At 36.2% G+C, this 22,175-nt stretch overlaps 1 protein-coding gene across 4 annotated transcripts in view; it reads left to right on the forward strand.

Annotated features, from left to right (window-relative positions):
• The first annotated feature begins 6,138 nt into the window (after positions 1 to 6,138).
• LOC105033931 (short-chain dehydrogenase TIC 32, chloroplastic) overlaps positions 6,139 to 22,175 on the forward strand; it is a 28,871-nt gene continuing 12,834 nt past the window's right edge. For 3 of the 4 annotated variants that reach the window (XM_073245990.1, XM_029261449.2, XM_073245989.1), the window contains exons 1-6: positions 6,140 to 6,406; positions 8,220 to 8,451; positions 8,567 to 8,646; positions 12,775 to 12,928; positions 13,107 to 13,185; positions 13,698 to 13,782. In XM_073245990.1, coding sequence (XP_073102091.1) covers positions 6,193 to 6,406; positions 8,220 to 8,451; positions 8,567 to 8,646; positions 12,775 to 12,928; positions 13,107 to 13,185; positions 13,698 to 13,782 — 844 coding nt within the window. In that variant the 5' untranslated portion in view covers positions 6,140 to 6,192. Of the gene's footprint in view, positions 6,407 to 8,219; positions 8,452 to 8,566; positions 8,647 to 12,774; positions 12,929 to 13,106; positions 13,186 to 13,697; positions 13,783 to 22,175 lie in introns of all 4 variants that reach the window. The other variant, XM_073245991.1, reaches the window with a different exon arrangement.

Below are 22,175 nucleotides of genomic sequence, written 5' to 3' on the forward strand. Positions count from 1 at the left end.
GATGTGCTCCTCGATGCTATGGAGCAACGTCTTAGTTTTCTAATCCCAACTTTAAGTATATCCGATAGAAAGAATCTCATAAGTTCTCGAATAAGTAGGGGACAAAGTTTGTAACTGTCCTTTTATAATATGCCTCACTCATCAGAGACAGTATCTAAATCAGTCGTAATGACTAAAGATAAATATTATCCACAATGGTTATGTAAAGCTTAATTTTATCAAACCATTAAATATATCCATATCACTTTACCAAAAATTTATCTTTAGTTAGAATCCAGATCAATTAAAATATGTAAAATAAATCACGATGTATGTTAGTATGGACCATATTTAGATGGATTTAATCAGATAAATTATAACATCAGTTGCTAAATACCCTAATCATTTTACATCTCTTAAGCCTTTCCAAGGATCACTTTAAGTATTCACCTAAAACAGGATCACTTTAAGTAGGACAAGCTTTAGGATCATCTTGCAAGTACATGAAGAACTTCTCAAAGTTGCCTGGCAATGTAGTATTCAATTATTCATACTTTTAGTAGGGGTAGAAATTGAGTTGCATCTGATAAGATATGGGCCTGTTGGATATATGATCGGTAAAAAATTTGTTAGCCTAAATCCAACTTATTTATTACATGAGCCAAAAATACAAAAAGGAATCTAACTATTTTATGAAACATGTAATCTAGCTTAATCTATAATACATTGAAATAAGTTAAGCAGTTAAGCATTGCCACCTATAACTTTTAGCAATCTATCATATGTTATGAGAGTACATAACGTGCATGAGATACATAGGACCCTCTAGCAATTTCCTTTAAGTCAAACTTCCATCAAGATTTTAAGTCTTGATATACCGGTCACCTTGATAAAGGGCCCAAGATCGAAATGAATCGAGATCTTGATTTGTATAAGTCAATATAATGTGAGGAAATTTAGGTCAAATCAAGATTTTTAAGGTCTTGGTTGACATTTCATGCAAATATCTTGGTTGAAATAGCAAACCCAATATTATCAACTTCATTTGAGTATGAATTTAAATATTCGTTAGTTAATAAAGTTGATTTAGAAAAAAAAGGAGACTAAAAATATCAGTGGATATGAATAATATCGTATTAATGATATTTTGGATGTTATCATACCCCACACCACCTATCCAGTTGACCTCCATCGTAAACAAGTCATAGACTAGGAGAAATTATTGGTTAGAATAATTCTAACAGCTGTATCTTGAACCAAGCAATAAAGGAAAAACACACAGCATGATGGGATTAAGAAAATCTCAAAGAGTTTGGATGGTACAAGTTAACCATGATTAACAAAAACTGAAATGAGTGCGGCATTTCACCTAAATGCCCACTCAAGCCCATGTTTTGAAATTTTGAATTTGGAATGAGTGATATTTCAGCCTAGATGCCTGCTCAAGGCCACATTATCTTCCAAACGAGGAGTTCCTCTCTCATCATGAATTCCTTCCTTCCATCTACAAGCATCATTTTGCCCATCATCTGCCCAACCGCTCCCCCCCCCCCCCCCAAAACCCCAACCCCTACTCATTCAAAATGAGGAGTTCCTCACACACCGTCATCTTGTGGCTTTTGGAGGAACTTCTTCTCCACTCGGTTTTTTCCCCACACGTGAGCCTCTTCTCAGTGAAATATGATTTTTTTCCTCTCTCTATCAGAAATTTCTTTTCATATGACCCAAGCGTTGGATTGTATTTTCTTATGCTGTTCCCCATTTGGTTTCATCCGGTCCCCACTTGGTCTCACGCATTCCACCATAAAAGCCCAAACTAGGTGGGCTGCAATGTAAAAAGGCCCAAACCAATGGCTGACATGCATGTTTCCCACTCGGTTTCACCCATTCCCCCCACCCCGCCCATCCTAAAAAGGTACATTGTTTGCTCCCACTTAAGCAGAAACTTTTTAATCTCCATCATTGTACTAAATTCAAGCTCAATGCTAAAAAATAAATCTATGGGAAAGCTGCTCAATATTACTTGTTCTTATGCTTATTTCATAGGGCTGTTTCTTTCTAATAGTAGGCCATGTAACTAACTTATTTTTAATTTTTGTTTGTATAACATGTCTACAATGAGTACAATTGCTCTCATGAGCTGAGCAGGCTAAATTACCAAATTATAAGCTACCTAAAATGTGGTATTTTAATAAGCATTGCACTCTCTAATTTAGTGAGATATTCAAACAAAATATATTATCATTGCAAAAGGCATGGATTGTAGAGATACATGGATCGCCCAAATTGAGTGGTAGCACTCAATTATAGATATACATGAGAGCTTTAAGATTTGCCAACATCATGTCAAATAGTTTAAACATACTAAATTTTGATAAATGAATGACTCTTGTCATTTTCTCTCTTTTTTTGATAATTTACCTATGAAGGCACTTGCGATGGTAGTTATGATAGGTAATGATATATCCAAAGCAAATAATTTGGTGGATAGAAATTACTTGGATATACCTACATACATAACACTATTTTAATTTCATTATGATCTAAAGAAATAGATAAAAAAATATGTACCTAATTTGACGAATGAAGATTTGGCACGGCATTTAGATGCAGTTAGATATAGTGCTATTGAGACATTTAACATGATACTTGGTTGACCAGTAGATTCTTGGATATGTGAGGAAGATTTAGCAGCTTTCTTTTCTTTTCTTACACCATCAAAGTATGTTTTATCAATAACAAACTATTTAAATAGTAAAAAAATATCTAAATATTAATTGTAACAAGTAAAAAGATGTTAAAATAAATTATTACTTATTTGTTTGGCCTTAGGTTGAACTTTTCTTTTATTTCTCAAAATAGCCTTGGAGTCTATCATTTGAAACTCCTTTGGGCTTTACATATGAGGGATCTAACAATGGATCCTTATCATCCTTATGAGTACCATCATCATCCTCTTTGACTTCTTTATCCCTTACATAAGAGCATGCATCCAAACTCAATCGATTGAAGAAGCTTCTAAGTTCTTTTTATTCATCTTAAAAGAATCCTAAAAATTCTCCTTAATTTCTAATACCCTTGGCTTATTATTATCAGATTTTAAGAATATCTTATTGCATAATTGCAATAAATGAGTTCTATCTCAATGGACTATTATAATGGCTCATCTTGCTTCAAGTTGTACACCTTGCCCACCATCCTCGTCTACCATTTCAAAAAATTTTCTAAAATTTCATTCATATTATTTTGGTTAAGTACTTTTAAAACATGTGACCACAATGTCCCTATTGTCTCAAACTTTTTACATGCATATATAACTTCCATGGTAGATATGTTAAGTTGTACATACTGAATTTTTGCACCCCTCTCTGATGCATCATTGACTCAAACCTAAAAATATTGTCATCATATAAAATTTTATGGCATAATATTGCACCACATCCTTCAAAAAACTCCTTCTCAAATAACCTATAATTTTTTTGTATAAACTTTAAATGTATGCTTCAAAATCTCACTTTGTTTGATTACCTGCGTGAGTGCACTTTGGGCACAACAAAATCCTTTTCAGATTATTTCTACATCAACCTTTAACTAACTTTTCAAAGGCAAGCATAAATTTTATTAGCGATGTTGATTTGTTAGTTATGCCATTTAATATATTGTTGGTGCTCTCACTCTTTTGAGATGATTTAATGCCACAATCAAAAGTATCTTTGTTAAGAGCTGTGCACCACTTTTGATGAAGCTTATATAGTCTATTAAGCCACTTGAGATCATGAACATCATACTCAGAAAGCATCCTAGCCCATATTTCTTTGAATTCCTCTTCTGATTGACATCCTTGCAAACATTTGTTAAATAATTGCTGGAAAGTATTACTAGAATTAAGGCTGTCCAAATGAGACTATGCATTGTTGTGGATATGCCATAAATGAAGATGATAGCGTGTATTTGGAAATACCTCCTCAATTGATTTTGCCAATGCTTGATCCTAATTAGTGAATATAGATTTTAGGAGGGCGATCATCCATCAACTCTAAAAATATCTTCAAAAAATCATATGAAGGATGCTATTATTTCACCTAATAAGAAAGCACAACCAAACATGATGTTTTGCCAATGATGGTTAAGCACAACCAAACATGATGTTTTGCCAGTGATGGTTAACCTTCACAAATGATACACAAAATTAATTATACATATTTGTTTGATAAGTAGTACCGAAAATCATAACATCTCCAAATAGTCATAGTCAATTCTACATCTCCCATCCATCCAAAAAAAGTTAGCCATTCTATTAGACTCATCTGCACATCTCAATAACATACCATCTTGATTTGCCATGTGCTTGAAATGAGTTACAAGATTTTGAGAGTCACCGTCCTAATTAACATCACTTTGAATATTAATATAATTGTAATAGTCACATTATGTAAATCCCACATTTTCAACTGCACCATCCTCTTTAACCATATGGGAGTAGGTATTGATTGTTCAGATTCTAGCATTCACCGGTGAAACAATTATATTAGTATTTTCAAAAGTTAGAGCCCATATAAACCTCAACAAATACCTCTATTTAGGTTTAGCTACTCATGATTATATTTAGAAACCAATCCAGTTATCTTCTACTATCCTTGCTCATCTACTATAAAATGAACCATTGCTTTACAATATTAGGTCGAGTATGATTTTACTATTCACTAAAGTGTTATCCTTGATCATTCTTTTGAGCAATCATAATTCTTCTGTCTAATTTTATTTATTTTAAGAAAATAATATTGCTATCCTCTTCGGACACTAAAAGCCAAGCGATGAATATAATCACAATATAATCTATAGACCTCTGCTTCAGATGTACAATCTATCCTCATAAATCTTCATTTTCCACCTCATGTCTTAAAACAGTAGCGAAAGACTTCTTAATTTTATCCCATGATTCCACAAGAATGTATAGCTTTTCCTTCCCCATCACTATCGACATAAATAGCATCTCTAACACTAGAAAGAAAAATATAATCTCCAATACTTTGAGGGGTATGACTAGAGTTCTCCATCACTCTAGTGGCAATTACAAATATTATAGCCTAGTTTTCAATAAAGAAACAAATTATTAGATATAATGAATAGATATTAAAAAATAAAATAACAAATGCTGCACTATTATAATATAATTCTATCATATTTGAATAGAATATATCCTTTTAACATGTCAGAATTCTATAACCATAATATTCATATCTTATGTTTCCACTCTCAATCGAATTAGAGAATAAAATATATACATTCTTCGAAAGAGTATGACACATCTTAAGGCAGGCCAAAATAGTAGTTTTGAATAACATAATGAGTTAAGTTAAAAACCACTTAGCATCGGATTATATCTAGGCTTTAAATATTTCATCAAACAACTTAGTTAGACGTGTTAACTGGAAGAGGCCGTGGAGAGACGACGGTGGATGGAGCCGAGTCACTAATGGCTTCAAGATACTGGGATTGGCTTCGATGATGGAGGCTGGTGAGATGATGAAAAAAAGTGGAAGGATGGTAGGGAGGATGATGATGGGACTGTGGCAATGGCAGCATCGAGATGGGATGGCTTCAAGGAGGGAGGAGGTTGGCAAGATGACAGGAAGGAGAGGACAGTGGGGACCGAGCCAACAACAGCATCGAGATGATATCATTAAGGTGGGGTGGCTCTGAGGAGGAAAGGAGACCGGCGAGATGGAGAGGAGAGGAAGAGGATAGTAGAGGGAGGAGGTCGGCTAGATGGCGTGGGGAGAGAGATTTGATAGTAGTTAATGGTGATGAGAGAGGAGGCCGGTGGAAGAGGAGAGGATGATATGATTTAGGATTTGTAATTTTTTTTTTTCATTTTTTTTCTGTTCCGTGGGATTTATTTTTTCTAAATTTCAAAAGATCTCGTTTAAACGCATCTTATCAGTTAACCATAGTTGATTTTTACCATCCAAGCTTTTTGAGATTTTTTTAATCCCATCATAGTTAACTTTTACCATCATATTGGTTAGAACTGTTCTAACCAATTGCCCTTCTTTGATAATAGAGTGAAGTAGCCTTTTGCACAGTGATAAAAAAATAAAAAGAAAATTATGTGTGGACGCCCATGCCACCAAACTTGTTGACCTTTATCCAAGTCACTCATTTTCAGGTAGTCTCTGACAAATATGCGCGCAGGTGGAATGGAACGCTCTAATGCCCCTCTGGAGCACGTTTCCTTCATTTTGTTCGATCTTGGGCTTCCCTAATTCTGGCCGTAGAGAGAAGAATAGCAAGCATCGATCTGTTGTCTTCGTAGACATGTGGTGGTTGTTCAGCAGGAAGGGAACCTCTGGGTTCTCAGCTGCTTCGACGGCAGAGGAAGTCACAGAGGGAATAAATGGGACTGGCCTCACTGCCATCGTTACTGGTTCTTTCTCTAGTTTTTTTTATTTTGTTAATTTATTTCTGTATTCATTTTTAGGTTTCCAGTTTGAAGAATGTTACTGAGGATGCGTGTAAGACTGTGATCTCTTGCTTTGCAGTTTGATGATTTTCTTTGTTTTCTTTTTCTTTTCCACTTTGCTTGCTGTTCTTGGGGTGGGTTTGAGATGTGAAAGATCGTGAGATCATTCCTAATACAGGAAAATATCATGTCTTAGGTTTTTACTTCTCAAGAGTATAAATCTAGTACATCCAAGAGTGTTACAGTACTATGATGGTTCTGTTAGTTGGAAAGTCCTATATCTATACCAAGAGTCTTGGCTGTTTTCCTATCTGATTAAGCTATGCTGAAATCTCTTCTGTTTTCTTTTGAATGTGACATGTTTTTTCTTGCAATTTTTCTCGTTTGATTTGTTTTACCATCAGTAGGCTTGCATTCGTTGGCATGGCTGCCTTTACCTGATTTTGAATGCACAATACCGAGGCTTCTCTTTTTCTACTAGAATTAAGGCTTTAATCTTAATCTACGAGTACTAATTTAACAGTATTTGCGATAAATTAAGGATCCACACAATTGATCATTATCGTTAATATCTAAACCTATGGGAATAAAAACCAGTGCTTTGGGCAGTTTTTAAGGCTCAATGTAGAATATTGATGGTTTAGAAGCATGAAGGTCAATTAAACTTTGGTTGATGCATGTTTTAAGATGTGTAAATTATAACCAACCCTACGTCTTTGCAGCGACTCTCTTCCCCTTTTTCACATTTCCTTTTCTCATTGTGTCATGATATCGCATACATTCTTTTCCTTTATTTTCTGTTAGTCTCTGTTTTTTTATTTTCTTGTGCTTTATATCGCTTGGCGAGTTGTTGTCTACTCTAAGTAGGAGCAAATTCAATTTTCGAATGTTGTAATACCTGAGGCCAAAACATTCAATGTAGAGTTTCGTCAAATCCTGCTTCAATTGGTATTCCTGTTGTTGGGTTTTTATTTTCCCTCATCACTTGACAAAACAATTGCTGCACAAAAAGTTCTTGAAGTTAGATTTCTCACAAGCTCAACCATGTATAGATTTTGAGACACAACAGGTTTGGACCACATACTCATTAATGAGAGCCCAACTTTATAATGGAAGTCATTAAATCAGCCGTTTACGTCATCTTTTGATACACTTTCAAACCTCAATGACTGGCATTATCTTTGTACCTAACAAATATTACTCCAAGAAGATTAATAAGCCCATGCATTAAGACCAAGATTACACTACTCTGCTATGCGCCATCCCAGGATTGTCTATTTTATGCTACTATTCATCATAACAGACTCTTATGGATCAAAATATCAATGCTTATCTCCATTCTCCCATCAAGAGAAAATTGTTGTTTTTCTCTACTAACTCGTCTTAGGTAATATGAAGACTATTGCTGCCCACATATTTTGGAAAAGTAGGATATGTCATTTGGATTTTTGACTAGACTTTGTTCTATTCTGTGCAAGTCACATCTAAACTTTCAGACGAATGATTTGGAAGTGGTATATGAAATTTATATTATTATTATTTGTTTATTTTTTTTGTCTACTGAATTAACTGCATGATGCATGCTCTTGGCTGCATATTACTAGCTAGGAATTTGACACCACTTCCCTGATACTTGACAGGTAATTGAGTTACATAATTTTGTTGGATGGTGGAAACTGAATGTGCCATTTATCCCCTTTTTAGTGTTATCCAGCACAAGCACTTTATTTGTATTTTCAAATCCCACTAGAAGTTCCTAATCAGGCATCTATTGCAGGAGCATCAAGTGGAATTGGTGCCGAAACATGCCGGGTTCTCGCATTGCGTGGTGTGCATGTAGTAATGGCAGATATAAATCTGTCTACCGGTTCCAATGTCAAAGAAGCAATCATGAAGGAAATTCCTACTGCTAAAATCGATGTCATGGAACTAGACCTCAGCTCAATGGCATCTATTAGAAAATTTGTAGAAAATTTCAATATGCTGAATCTCCCACTTAACATCCTCATGTAAGACATGTTTAAACTTAGTGCTGATTTGCCTTTTTATCCAGACGCCTTAAACTTGCTAAGTTTCAATAGCTGTGGCAATTGAAAAATAACTTTTTTGTCTATCTTCTTGAAGCAACAATGCAGGAGTTGCGCTGGTTCCATTCTTGCTTTCCCAGGATGGCATTGAGCTGCATTTTGCGACCAACTACTTGGGTTATGCCTCACTACTTCAGTCTCTAAACGATAGAGTTCATTCTGTTTTATGAAACTTATAAATTTTTAGTTGGGACATAAATGATAGAAGAGTTTACAGGATTGATGTGGTATCACAAGAATATGGAAATATACAAAAAATCATATATTGCAAGAACTATAAAGTGGCCTACAAGAAAGAAAGAATTAAGCTTCCCCCCCAAAATGCACTAGGATTAAATGGTTATTCTGCAACTATGTTAGCAGTTACCTTAGAACAAAATGATAGAGAATGTTCCATTTTCATGATAGAGAATGCTCCATTTTCCAGTTCATAAGAATTTTTGTTCTTTTTATAGATTATGATGGTGAACAATCTATGCTTTGACCCTTTTATCAAAGTCTAAGAGAATTTCTTGCTTTTGGACTGGAAGAGTAAAGTTCGGGGAACCAGAAGAATCATAACATCTTCCAAATTTGAAGTTCTAACTACTATGTCTTCCAGAAATACTCTTTATAGAAAAATATTGCATATCATCCAGTTCTCATTCTTGTTTGTGGTAAGTGATTTAGTCTGAGTTGGCTAAGAATGATCCAAACCTAATGACGTAAAAGTGTCCTGTCACAATGACTTTTGGTTGTTATGCTTGCAAGGCTTCTTGAGAAGTATTGACATAATTCATACTTAGAAATTTTTAGTGTGCAACTTGACCATACTCTATCTTTACTTTTTTGGGGCCTGGCTTTTTGGGTTTATATCCTTTGTTACTATTAGCTTTTCCAAAATCATTTCCCACAACTTCCGTCCATGTCATCTTAAGTCTTCCTCTCCCCTTCTTTTAAATTTTGAATGAAATCCATTTTGCTCTTCTTGCTATCACTTTGGATATTCTTGTGACATGTGCCACACCATTTCATTCTGTTTTCCATTTTTTAGCTAGTCCCTATCTTAAATCTCAATTTATGCAACTCTAGTGCTTCCTTTAGCTTCCTGCTTTCTTTGCCAAACTCATCTAATGTACATGAGTCTCTTTGTTGTGGCGCAACATTATGAATCTTGCAGCATTGGAAATCTAGTTGTCTTACAAAATTTTCTCATAAGCTTCAAAAGATTGCTGTGGCTGCACAGCATCCTAGAAGCATCTTTGCACTTCATCATCCACCTTGATATTTCTTCTGGTCTATAAAAACAAAATATAATCATAGAAGGTTTTCTCTTAGTTAATATCTTTTGACCTATATCATTTCTTTTGCTAATAAAACTGCACTCCATGTACTCCACTTAAAATTCTACTATTTTTCAGCCTTTATTCTTGTGATTTCCTTCATTTTTTTAAATTTGTGTACAAGCTTGCTCTCGTCTCGTCAATAAGCATGCTGTCATTGTAAATCACATATATGTCAATACGTTTCTATTGTATATGTCTATTTATGATAGGTATAGGGATGAAAGGACAATCCTTGGTGTAGGCACAATGCAACTAGAAACTCAGTCCTCTTGCTGCATCTACTTGTAAAAATTTTCACCTTTTAATTATACATGCCTTTAACAATGTCACTAACCTTTAAATAAATGTTTCTTCCATAACACTTTTGCAAAATTTTTCCTTGTGGTACTCCATCATATCTCAAAGTCAATTAAAACATGTTCGTTTGAGGCCTCTCTCTTAATTCTAGTGTGCAAAAATGTTGCATCCTTGGGTTAACATCTTAGAGTTTAAGATAAAATGGTTCTTAATAATTTGTCATGACTATTTTTATCTTAATCTTTCCTTAACTAATCATTTTGTCTGATAATTCTCATGATCTGCTTACAAATAAAATTCCATGATAACTAAAGCAACATACTTCTATAATCATTTGGCATTGTTCTTCAATTATACATTACTTCATAGTATCTAATTGTATGAACCAAGGTTCGCCGAACTAGTACCTAGGATTGTACCGGCCGACTACTGATTTGGTATGATACTGGCATGTATCGTTCCATCCCGAAGCATATACTAGAACTAGGGGAAAGGAGAGGGAGAGAGGGAGGGGGGGAGAGAGAGGAAGGGAGAGGGTGAGAGAGAGAGAGGGAGGGAGAGGGTGAGTGAGTGGGGTACCCATCTTCAGCTTTATCATCAATGTCATTGTGAGCGTCGGCAGTAGTGGTAGTGGCAATGACCTAAAAGCCCCTAGTAGCAAAGGTTTCAATCTTGCAAAAGATCGCAGTGAGAGGCTAATTATGTGATTGAACAAGAACCAGGGTGGGGGGATAAAGATAATTAGGCTGATTCAGCTTTTGAACCGAGTCAAACCACTAAAAATCGAGTAGAATTGGCCCATTTGGTGCAAAAGGACTAGTTTGGACACAAATTGGTACCAAAACCACAAACCATCCTAGATTGTGGTTGGTATAGTACGTTATCGATTTAACTAGATGGTTCTGTCTAGTATTGTAACACTTGGTACAAACTTTAATTAAATTTTGTCTTGCCTTCTTCTTTATTCACATAAATTTCTTTATTTTATTACTCATGTATTACTCCTAGCTTCGTTCTTTTAATTTATTTCCTTGAAATAACTTTTCTATTTTACTTAAATCTCATCATTTTTCCTTTTATCAACAAAATACTCTTATCTTCATGCTTAATGTGTTAGATTATGTAATATGATTATACAATATATTAGTTCTACATGTCTCCATCTTTGTAAAGTTGGGTTGGTAGCTTGGTATGCTTACCACCTTAGAGTCTATATCGCATGTATGTCCATACATGCACACATACATGAATATGTAACATGCATATGATATGCTTAATAAAATTTCATGTTCTATTTTCTATGCTTATTTTATGTATCTAGTCTGCTTAACACTTATATGAGATCCTTTGGTTGGAGGTTTCCTAATTTTGAGGGCAACGATTTAAGTCCCGATGGAATGGGGGCCGTCCCGGCTATCCCATCCCGCTCCTTTGGGATTCTAGCATCAAAGATGGGTGCGGGAACCCGAAACCCACTTCCGACCTCGGTCTCGGCCGTCCCATCTTCATCCTAGTTGGATCAGGCGCCGGCACGGCCATCTTACTCGTGCCATTTTTTTTGGCCAAATGCCATGCCTAGTGATGCTTCGAATGGGCCATTCGTCGTTGGAGGGAGAAGAATGAAGGAGAAGAGGTACTAACCTCTTCCTTTTTCTGTTGGTGAGTTGGCATCGGCATCATCATCAGAGGGAGCACGTCTTCTCTCTTTGATTTGCTTTTTCAAGAGGAGATCACGTCGGGAGGGAGGACAACTCGAGAAAGGGAAGGGAGGAGAGAGAGGAGGGAGGCCGTTGGATTTTCCAACGAAGAGCCAAGCCAACCGAGAGGCCAGAGAGGGAGGAGGGAGGAGAGAGGACTGGAGGTGGCGGCGGAGGGGAAGGAAATAGGGCCTTCAGGCTCTTGTGAGGCCGTTCAGGATTTAGAGCAAATCCTGGAGCATATGCACAGTGGATAGCATGCAATCAGGAATAGATGAACATCATGGGGTAGCGTGGTGTGTTAACAGGCGTGGGATTTGATGCGGTCCAATTGTACCAAATGCATGCAACAGGGAGACCGCGCCCTCGTCCTCGTCCTCGTCTTACGAAAAAAAAGGTTTGTCCTTGTGCCCGTGACTCCATTTCGCACCAACACACTAGACTAATTTTATCACGCTCGTGACTTTGCTTGATCTTCGTGCCTATGCACTCAATTGTGGCATTTTTATCAGCATATGAATAATTATATATATAAAAGGGTGTCCCAAGCATGTACTGGGATGCCCAATCGAGGTGGCCACCGACATGGGGTGGGACGCGGGGCGTCCCGTTCCGGGCAAAAATTAGGACGCTCCCATCCCACAGGATTTAAAACCTTGCTTGAGGATAACTAATATAAAAGACTTGAGTCTATGTGTAAACATGGACTCACTTAAAATGATATAAACATCTCTAGTGGGCAAATTATGTGGTATCATAGTCAAATACTTTTTTGGGTCATATTGTCTGCTTTCTAATAAAGCTTGCTTCAAAATAAAGGAGCACAGTTGTGAACCCATAATGTTTGTGCATAAGGTAGACCTGCAATTATACGCAATAACATTCTTTGAAACAGAACATTTATGAGATCTTTTGTCGTCTTGCAGGTCATTTTCTTTTGACAAATCTTTTATTGGAAAACATGAGAATTACAGCGCACAAAAATGGTATAGAAGGAAGAATTGTTATTGTCTCCTCTGTAGGTTACAAGGTTACATATCATGAAGGAATTCGTTTTGACCGAATCAATGAAAAGTCAGGGTAAGATAATGTGAGAAGTTTATGAAGGTCCATTAAGTTTTTGAAGATCATTTTCCACTTGGTTAATCATGGGTATTAAAGTGTATGAGTGTTTTCCTATAACTAGTTTTGATATTCCATTGCATATGTTAGCAGATCTATGAATGAAATAAATTTGGATCCTGTTATCACTTTCTAGGTATTATAGTTTTCTTGCTTATGGACAATCGAAGCTTGCCAACATATTGCATGCTCGTGAGCTTTCTAACCATCTTAAGGTATTTTTTTTTTCTCTTTAAATACTGCAGAATGTTATGCATATGCAGTAAGTATTTCCAAGGGAAAACTACTTTTTTCATAAGTTTTATATGTATATTTTATGTCAATGGTTGAACAGGTCCAATTCTTTTTAACATTTCAAATGAATTAACTAAGCATACCTTCCATTGTGCTTCCATTCTTTTCTATGAATTACCATCTCCTTTTTCCAATAGTACTTTATGCCAGAAAAACAAATGTTATTTTTCCCTGTGCAATTGTTAGCTATCTTATCTCAGACAACAGTCACCCTTCTAAGCAGATGTTCTCTCTGATTTGGTGCAAAAGGTGGTCTTTCATCCTTTCAGGGACAGGATTTGGAGTACACAAGCCAAACTTTTTTTGCCATTTGAAGCATGACACATGAGCTTAGAAAGCCTCTTTCTATCTGATATTTGCATCTAATTAGCATCCTATTCTAGCTGATATTGAATTGTTTGTCAATGACTGCCTCTTTATTTTTCATAAACAGGAACAAGGGATAGAAGTTACAGTTAATTCACTTCATCCAGGGGTTATTGCCACCAATATATTGCAGCATCAAAGGTTTTGGAATGGTATATTACCATTTTTTTTAAATTTTTTGATCATTTGCTATCAAGATTTATCCCTTTATCATGCACTATAATCTGGATTTAGGACAACAAAGGGGAGCAAGTTGCTATATTTTCTCCCAAGGATCGCCATGTAAATATTCTTGCTATTAGAAATCGACAATTTTGAAATGCAAAAAGTCATAGCCTTTTATTTTGTTAAACTTGAGATGATATACTTTTATCCAAGGTTCACTGCGCCAATACCTGGTCCAGGATCGGTCAGCCGGTGGCACAATTTGATACATCCCCATGCAATTCCATGCTAGGCCCGAACCGACACAATAGAGAGGGTGGAGGAGAGGGAGAACACAAGAGGAAAGAGAGAGAGGGGGGCAAGGGAGGGAGAAGGAGAGGGAAGAAGGGAGGGAGAGAGATGGTGAAGGCCGGTGGAGCCTCTACCAACATGATAGCAAGGGCAAGGGAGAGGAAGAATGTGAGTGAAAGAGAGAGGGGGAGAGCCTCTACCAACATGATAGCAAGGGCGAGGGAGAGGAAGAATGTGAGTGAAAGAGAGAGGGGGAGAGGGAGAGCTACCGGATTGTTCCCTCCCTCTCTTTCTTTCTTTTCCTCTCTTTCCTTCTCCCTCTCCCTCTCCTTTGCCGATATCTCATTTTGACTGTGGAAACCATCCTGATCCACTGCCAACATGGCTAGGTACACCCCAAACCAAGCGGTTTGGGAAGGTTCCACAATCCTTGCTTTTATCTCTCATTCTTTTTTTATTTTTTTCTGACATGATGTTAATCTCTCTCTCATTCATGTTGTACCAAGCCCCATCTCTCTCTTCCTCACACATCCACACACTATCTTTACATAAATGACTTCTATGGGGCTGGCATGCATTACATGGCTTTTCATGAAAAGTAAGGGACATATAAAGGACCTGGAAGTTTTTTCATCAACCGAAAAAGAATAGCATGTTTGTTGTGTGATGTGACAAGGCCTACTCACAACATCAAGTTCTTGTGTGGGCCATTGACTATACTAAATGTTGTGTTATTCTCCCTTCATCAAGTAAAATTTCATATCCGCATGTGCTTCATAGTAATAGGGATCTTATACTTAGGATAGGATAATATACCTGCTTTAGAAGCCCCTTGGAGTCTTATATTGCTTTTAAATATTATTTTTACCTCCCACCAACTCCTGTATCCACTTCTTTACTCATTCCCAACTGTGGCAACCAAAGTTTCATGGTATCAGGTGTTGTCCCGATTAGGTACCGAATTAGTACAATGCCGTACTGTATTGTACTAACACAAGTTATGCAGAAGTGTAATGATATGGTATCATTTCAAGGTTTTAAATAAGGTTTCCAATCTTGTTACTGGACCCTGTATCCGCATCATAGTGGTACAATGTCGGTATGCTTGGTATGGGAGTTGGTCTGGTTTACTAAATCTTGATTTGGTTTGACTTTGATACCGAGTCTTGATTCAGTGTGTTATGCTACAATATGCCTAGTATATGGTGGCATACACCAATATAGTGAACCTTGTCTTAATCCTTTTTCAATATTTTATTCTCTCTCTTTTTTAGTTTTTAAAGTTTTTTTTTTGGTTTCAAAAACTTTTCTTCGATAGAGATCTCGAGATGCCTATGCCATGTGCTTCGTGCAAAATTAATAATTTAAAATAGATAATTTAATAAATTATAACTTAAAATGATATATGTTAAATAAATTTAAATTATAAAATACATACTCACATCTAATCTCTTGTGGAGTGTTTATGCACTCATAAATGTTAGGATCTTGTTCATAATCTGGTCTTGGGACATGACTCCAACCTAGATACTATAGGCTATCCCTGCATCTAGCAATCTTTCTAGCTTGGATAGCCACACCTTGGAATAGATGCTCAATAGCCACTCGAATAAGAAGCGTCACATGAAGTGTACTCATATGGGTCGTATTATTTTGACCGTACAAAATAGGTTTTGGCATCTGATGATAATTTAGAGTATCCATTGGATCCTAAGGCATCCAAGGTTCCACTAGTGCCACCTAGGCAACCAAATGTGTCATCACTTGGACAGTTCTTTTCATCATTGCTTTTATGAAGAGATGATTGAGGCAATCAATCATCCAAGGGCTTAGCAATCTTGATGTCCTAGTGAACTGGCTTGTCATAAATCTAATATATCACCAAACTGTGTTTTTGTTCTTTTTCCGAGTCTGAGTGGATCTAAGCAAATGCTTCTTTCTTTTTTATCTCACCATGTTTGACTCTGTTCGGTGGCTCATCTAGGCCCACTACCCTAGCTAACTCTTCCATCCTGACTGGTCCGTGCACTATGGTAACCACTTCTTGGCATCTGCCAGTCATATCCTTAGCTTGCATCTCTGATATAAAGTCATGCGATGATCCTAATTGGCTCCCACTTGACCTTTGTAGTTGTTGTTGGGTGTCAGTTGGCTATGTGGCATGTGCCACTCTGTCCATTGCTCTGCGTTCATCTCAGCATGCTTTGTGTGTTAGTTTTTAGTCTAGAAGGTGGTCTTGGCTCATCAAGCTCTAGCTGGCTATGCTAGCGCTCCAGCTAACCAATCATAAGATCTTCATCATATACAAAGTCATTATATTTTAATTCTACCTCCATAATGCACTAAATCTATGCCATAGATTGTAATGCACGTATGCTAGGTCATTTAGTCACCTCTAGGTTAGACGATTTTGCTGCTTACATTTATTAGGGAAAAAATTGACCGGTTATGCTCATAACTGCTAGAGGAGACCATCTATGAGAGGATCTGGACTGCTATGCACCTGTGTTGTTTGGATGTCTCAACAAGATGGAGCCACCATTCAGCTACAAATGCAATCATGTATATCACATATTAGATACAATTTATTATAAAATATTAGTTGAATTAGACTTGATTTCTAAGAATACCTGGATTAATTCATATGTAGTTTGCTTATCATAGCTGCCTTATCAAAAAAGTTATACAAGCCCTTCCTAAATGCTTTAGTCTATAAAGCACACACCATTCATGACATTATTTTGCATGTTTGTCCAGACATAGTGTTATTCCCTATAGTGGTGTCCCATTAAATTCAACTTGCCTCATCTATGCATCACACAGTAGTGATGGTATTAGGCTTCATCTTACGAATCATATTTTGCAGCATAGTTAGAAGATCCTCGCCTAAGCCTTTTCTTATAAGTCATATTTTGCTCTTGTTAAAATATTCTCACCTAAGCCTGCTCTTACAACTGTACTTGGAAACTTTAGATTTAGTAAGCTGCCAAGACATGTATTTGATTTAATTAGCAAACAATATGTCGCATGATAGTACTTATAATTGCAGTAACATTGAGGTAGGAAAGGTGTGTATTTGGATTACTTGCTAGATGCAATTCGTTACCTTTATCTAGGTATCCTACCTCTCCTTAATGATGTTGTTATAATCATTAGCATGTTTTGGATCGGCCTCTCTAATCTCGGTCTTGGTCGTTAGTGTTATATGGTAAGGAAGTTCATCCAAGGATACTTCTCGCTATTAACAATTCTTAGCACTTGATGTAGTGGTGCAAGTGCACTACCTAGTTACTTGACCCATTCCAAAATAGGGTGCCTGTCAATAATGCCTCCACATGGCTCCAGTCCATGCCATGAAGAGCATATCTATAGTCCTACCACTTTACACTCACGAGGATACACAACAGGTCTACCTTCTTTTCAACAAGGCTATTAAGTGCAATGCAGCGTACATGTTAGGAAGTGAGTGATTGCTGGCCATAGGATCCCCCTCAGTGTGCTTCCTCATCGAAACCAATACCCATGCGTGGTTTTGCATGAATTTCATGATGGTCTAGGACATCTCCACCACCAGCTTTACTTTGTAGATTGTGCATACATCCATCAGAATTAGTTGAATGTAGTGGGTGGTACATGAGTTCCAGAAATGTGTGATCTCCTGATTATCAAAATATTTTTGGTAGATTTGTATTGTGATTCATTATCTATAAGCACCTGTATGATGTGCTCCTTCCCTATTTGATCAATAACCTCCCCCATCAAGCTTAGGATGTACCAAAAGTATCAACTGACTTTTGGAAGAATGTCTTATTGTCTTAGTATATCATTAAATTAAGGATGCTTCACCTAGTAGGCCCAATCCAACTATCACATATCATGGTCAACTGATATGTGGGCCATTTGCTCTAATAAGACTATTCATTTATCTACTTCCAAGGTATCTACATCAAGTAACTATATATATCCTTTGGTCTAGGAGGATCAATACTCTGATTGACTTTCTAGATGATGCTAATCATGCTGTTCCAGTATGTATTAGATGTAGCATTTGCAGGGATGTGGCTAAAGTGGAGCCACTATGATTGCTTTCCACATCCCTATTCTAGTCCTTATATAGCATTGAATCAATTCTTTGCTGCTTCTCGGTCCTTATTAGGTATAGGTATATGGATCCTGGTCATAAATGGTTTCTTTTACTAGTATATTGATGTCCTTTTCTTTCTTGCTATTGGAAGTCTGAAAGTCTTAGGTCCTGTTTGGGATTGTTGTTAGAAGTAGAGTTTTTGGAGCTTTTGGAAGTATAAGCTTTTATGAAAGGCTGTTTACGGCTTGGTAACTATATTTCTAAAGTTCTTTGGAACTTTAACATATATTTGGTAACCAAATTGAGAAAGTACTTTTAGTATGACAAAATGACAATAAAAGACTTTGTATAGTGTAATAATGTGATATAATATGATATGATATAGTCATGTATTACTACATTATTATAATAATATAATGTGATATAATAATGTAATAACATGATATAATAATAGATTATATTATATTATATTATGTTTATAGTATAATAATATATATGATATGATATGATATAAGATGTAATTATGAGATTGGTTCATGGGCATTTTGATCACCATGGAAATTGCATTAAAGCCCAAATAGCTTTCCAACATATGCCAAAAAGTATTTTGGAAAATGCTGAAATGGAGGTTCTCCCAAATAGACCTCAACATTTTGGCCAAGTCAAAAACAACTTCTAGATTTTTTACTAAAATCATTATACCATCCAAAAGTGCTTTTAGAGAACCAGAAAGTGCTTCTTGGCTCCCTAAAAACTTTGCCAAATGAAGCCTTAAGCACCTATCCATCTACCACCCTGCCAACTACCCCTCTTACTAACTAGCTCTTCCTATAGCTTAGAGAGAACCCGGAACCAAACCCTCCTCCCCAATTGTGAGATCCAAATGAGGCTTTGTACTTGACAATCTTCATTACCATTGATCATTTAGAATGTCCTGCATGGGAGATTGAATTTGGGCCTCCTCCATGTCATTCGGATTGGATATCTCCCAGTCATCCAAACCCTAGAGTGATAAGATTGTGGCTTGGCTACCCGACAATCAATACTAGTCAGCCTCTTCTTGTTTCTTCTTTTCCTCGAAGTTCTAAAAGTGTTTGTTGATTAGTTGATAGATCTCTTATGGACATTTCTTATAGGCCATCCATCAGGACAACTACCCGCTAGATGTTGGATTAGTCTAGTCGCCCCATCTCCCTTAACTTAGTCTCACACCAATTACACTTCCAATGTTGGTGGCCAATGAACATTATACCGTGCTTTCAACCAATATCAACATCCTCCTTTTTCGGTTCAATTTTTGCAATTTCGATAACCACATCATAAGCCACCTTATTAATTATTATAAATTAGATAAAATGAGTGTATACCATTTTATAAGCATTTTAATTTACTATTATATGTTTTAAGACATACTAGTGATTTTAGTAATATTGTTTCACTAAATAAATATGATGAATTATAAAACAATATCAGAACTATGCATGTTATGCTAGAAAATATATCTCATTTATTGATATTGGTGGGCCTTGGCGCTGCCGTAAGGTTACTCTGTTTTAAGTATCATAAACAATCTCGGTGACATTGTGTACATCTGACCATTCCTAGACCCTACTATGGTGAGAGACTTGTGAATGAGGATGCACTTTCTTATCAATATACCTTACCAATTTTTCATGATATTTTTTATGGAATTTATATTTTTAAATTTTAATCCACTTAAAAGTTTAACAATTTATATGTTAATGCAAAAATTAATCTGATTATTCTTGAAAATATGGTTCTGAATTCTCTTTATGTAATATTGATTTTTCATGATTATCTAATTTACTATTATTTATTAATATTATTAAAAGATGTAAAAATGATTGTTTATTTCTGTATATACAGCTGCAGTCAGTTCTCTCCTCTTATAGGCAGAGAAAATATAACAAACTAGGAAATAATCTCCTACACTAATTACGAGATATTCCTAGAATATTTACAGAATATTCCTAATCTAGACAAAAAAGGAAACATTCATTTACAAAAAAAAAAAGGATTCTACTAATTATGTAATCCGGTCCCTTTTCCTACACTCTCCCTCAAGTTGGCTTAAAGATATCTTCCGTAGCAAGTTTGCTTACTAGATCCTCAAATTTTTCTTATACAACCCCTTTGTAAGAATATCAGCAATTTGATCAATTGTTGGAATGTATGGCATGCAAATTATTCCATTGTCAAGCTTCTCCTTGATGAAATGTTTGTCCACTTCTACATGCGTTGTTCTGTCATGGAGGATTAGGTTGTGAGCAATAGAGATGGCAACTTTATTATCACAGTAGACTTTTATTGGTGAGGGGATACAAAATTTTAATTCTTCAAGTAATCTTTTTATCCATATCACCTCATAAATTCCATGGGCTACTAAACGGAACTCAGCTTCAGCACTACTTCTGACTACACATTCTATTTCTTGCTTCGTCAAGTGACAAGATTACCTTCCACAAAAGTACAATAGTCGGAAGTTGATCTTCTATTAGTTATACTTTCTGTCTAATCTGCGTCGGTGTAAGCTTCTATTTGCAAATGTCCTTTGTTCTGAAATAGCAATTCCTTTTCAGGTATCCCTTTTAGATACCTTAAGATTCTGTAGATAGCTCAAAGTGTTTTGATCCTGGTGAATGCATAAATTGGCTTACCACACTTATTGCAAAAGCTATATCAGGATGAATATGTGATAAATAGATGAGTTTACCCACAAGTCTTTGGTACTTTTCTCTATCTACCACCTCCTTGGTTTCTATAGGCTGCAACTTCAAGTTGGGCTCTATTGGAGTTTCGACTATCTTGCATCTGAGCATTCCAATTTCATTAAGTCTAAGACATACTTTCGTTGGTTGATGAAGTTTTCCTCTTTGGATCTTGCAAATTCCATGCCAAGGAAGTACTTTAGAGCCCCCAAGTGTTTGATCTCAAACTCTTGTGCAAGTTTTCTTTTAAGTTCTACAATTTCGGCACTATCATCATCAATCATCTACATACACAATCAAAATAGCTAGTTTACCGGTTTTCGAGTGCTTAAAGAACAGTGTATGGTTAGCTTGACTCTGGATATAACCGTAGCTTTTTACTGCCTTCCCAAACCTTTCGAACCATGTTCTAGGTGACTATTTGAGTCCATACAAGGATTTTTTCAGTCTACATACCTTGTTGGTCTCCAAGTCCTCAAAATCGGGTGATAGATCCATAAACACTTCTTCCTCCAGTCTCCATTTAGAAAGGCATTTTTTACATCAAGTTGGTATAGAGGTCAATTGGAGTTTATTGCTAGAGAAAGAACTCGGATTGAGTTTATTTTTGCAACTGGGGCAAAGATCTCTGATAATCAATACCATAAGTTTGAGCGAACCCCTTGGCAACAAGTCTGGCTTTGTACCTTTCAATGCTTCCATCTGTCTTGCACTTTATAGTAAAGACCTACTTGCATCCTACCGTTGTCTTGCCTCTTGGTAGTTCTACAATCTCCCAAGTCTCATTCTTTTCAAGAGCATTCATCTCCTCCACTGCTAATTTTCAATCCAGATCACCTAGGGCATCCTAAATAGATTTTGGTATATGCAGGTTAAAATATTTGAAATAAATACTTTATGGATATAGGACAATTTTTGATAAGACAAATACTTGGCAATAGGATGATTGGTATAGGATCTTGTTCCTTTTCTGAGGGCAATTGGAACATCAAGGTCAGACAACTCAAGAATAGATTTAGAATTATCTTTAGTGAAAGAAGGACCATCATTCATAGGAGACCATCATTCAGGGGTGTTGATTTACCAGTTGCAAGAGATATATTTGGATCAATAATACTTTTCTGAGGTTTTCGTCTAGTATAAACCTGAAGTTTAGGTTTCGGATTACTCAGATCCATGTGTAGTAATTCTCCGCTATTTTAGATTCCATCATGCCTGACGCCTGTGGACTAAACAAATCTTTTTCTTCATTATTTGGATCAATTATTTCCTTGGT

Source organism: Elaeis guineensis, chromosome 11 (genome assembly GCF_000442705.2).
Source record: "Elaeis guineensis isolate ETL-2024a chromosome 11, EG11, whole genome shotgun sequence".
In the NCBI taxonomy this organism is placed as follows: Eukaryota; Viridiplantae; Streptophyta; class Magnoliopsida; order Arecales; family Arecaceae; genus Elaeis; species Elaeis guineensis.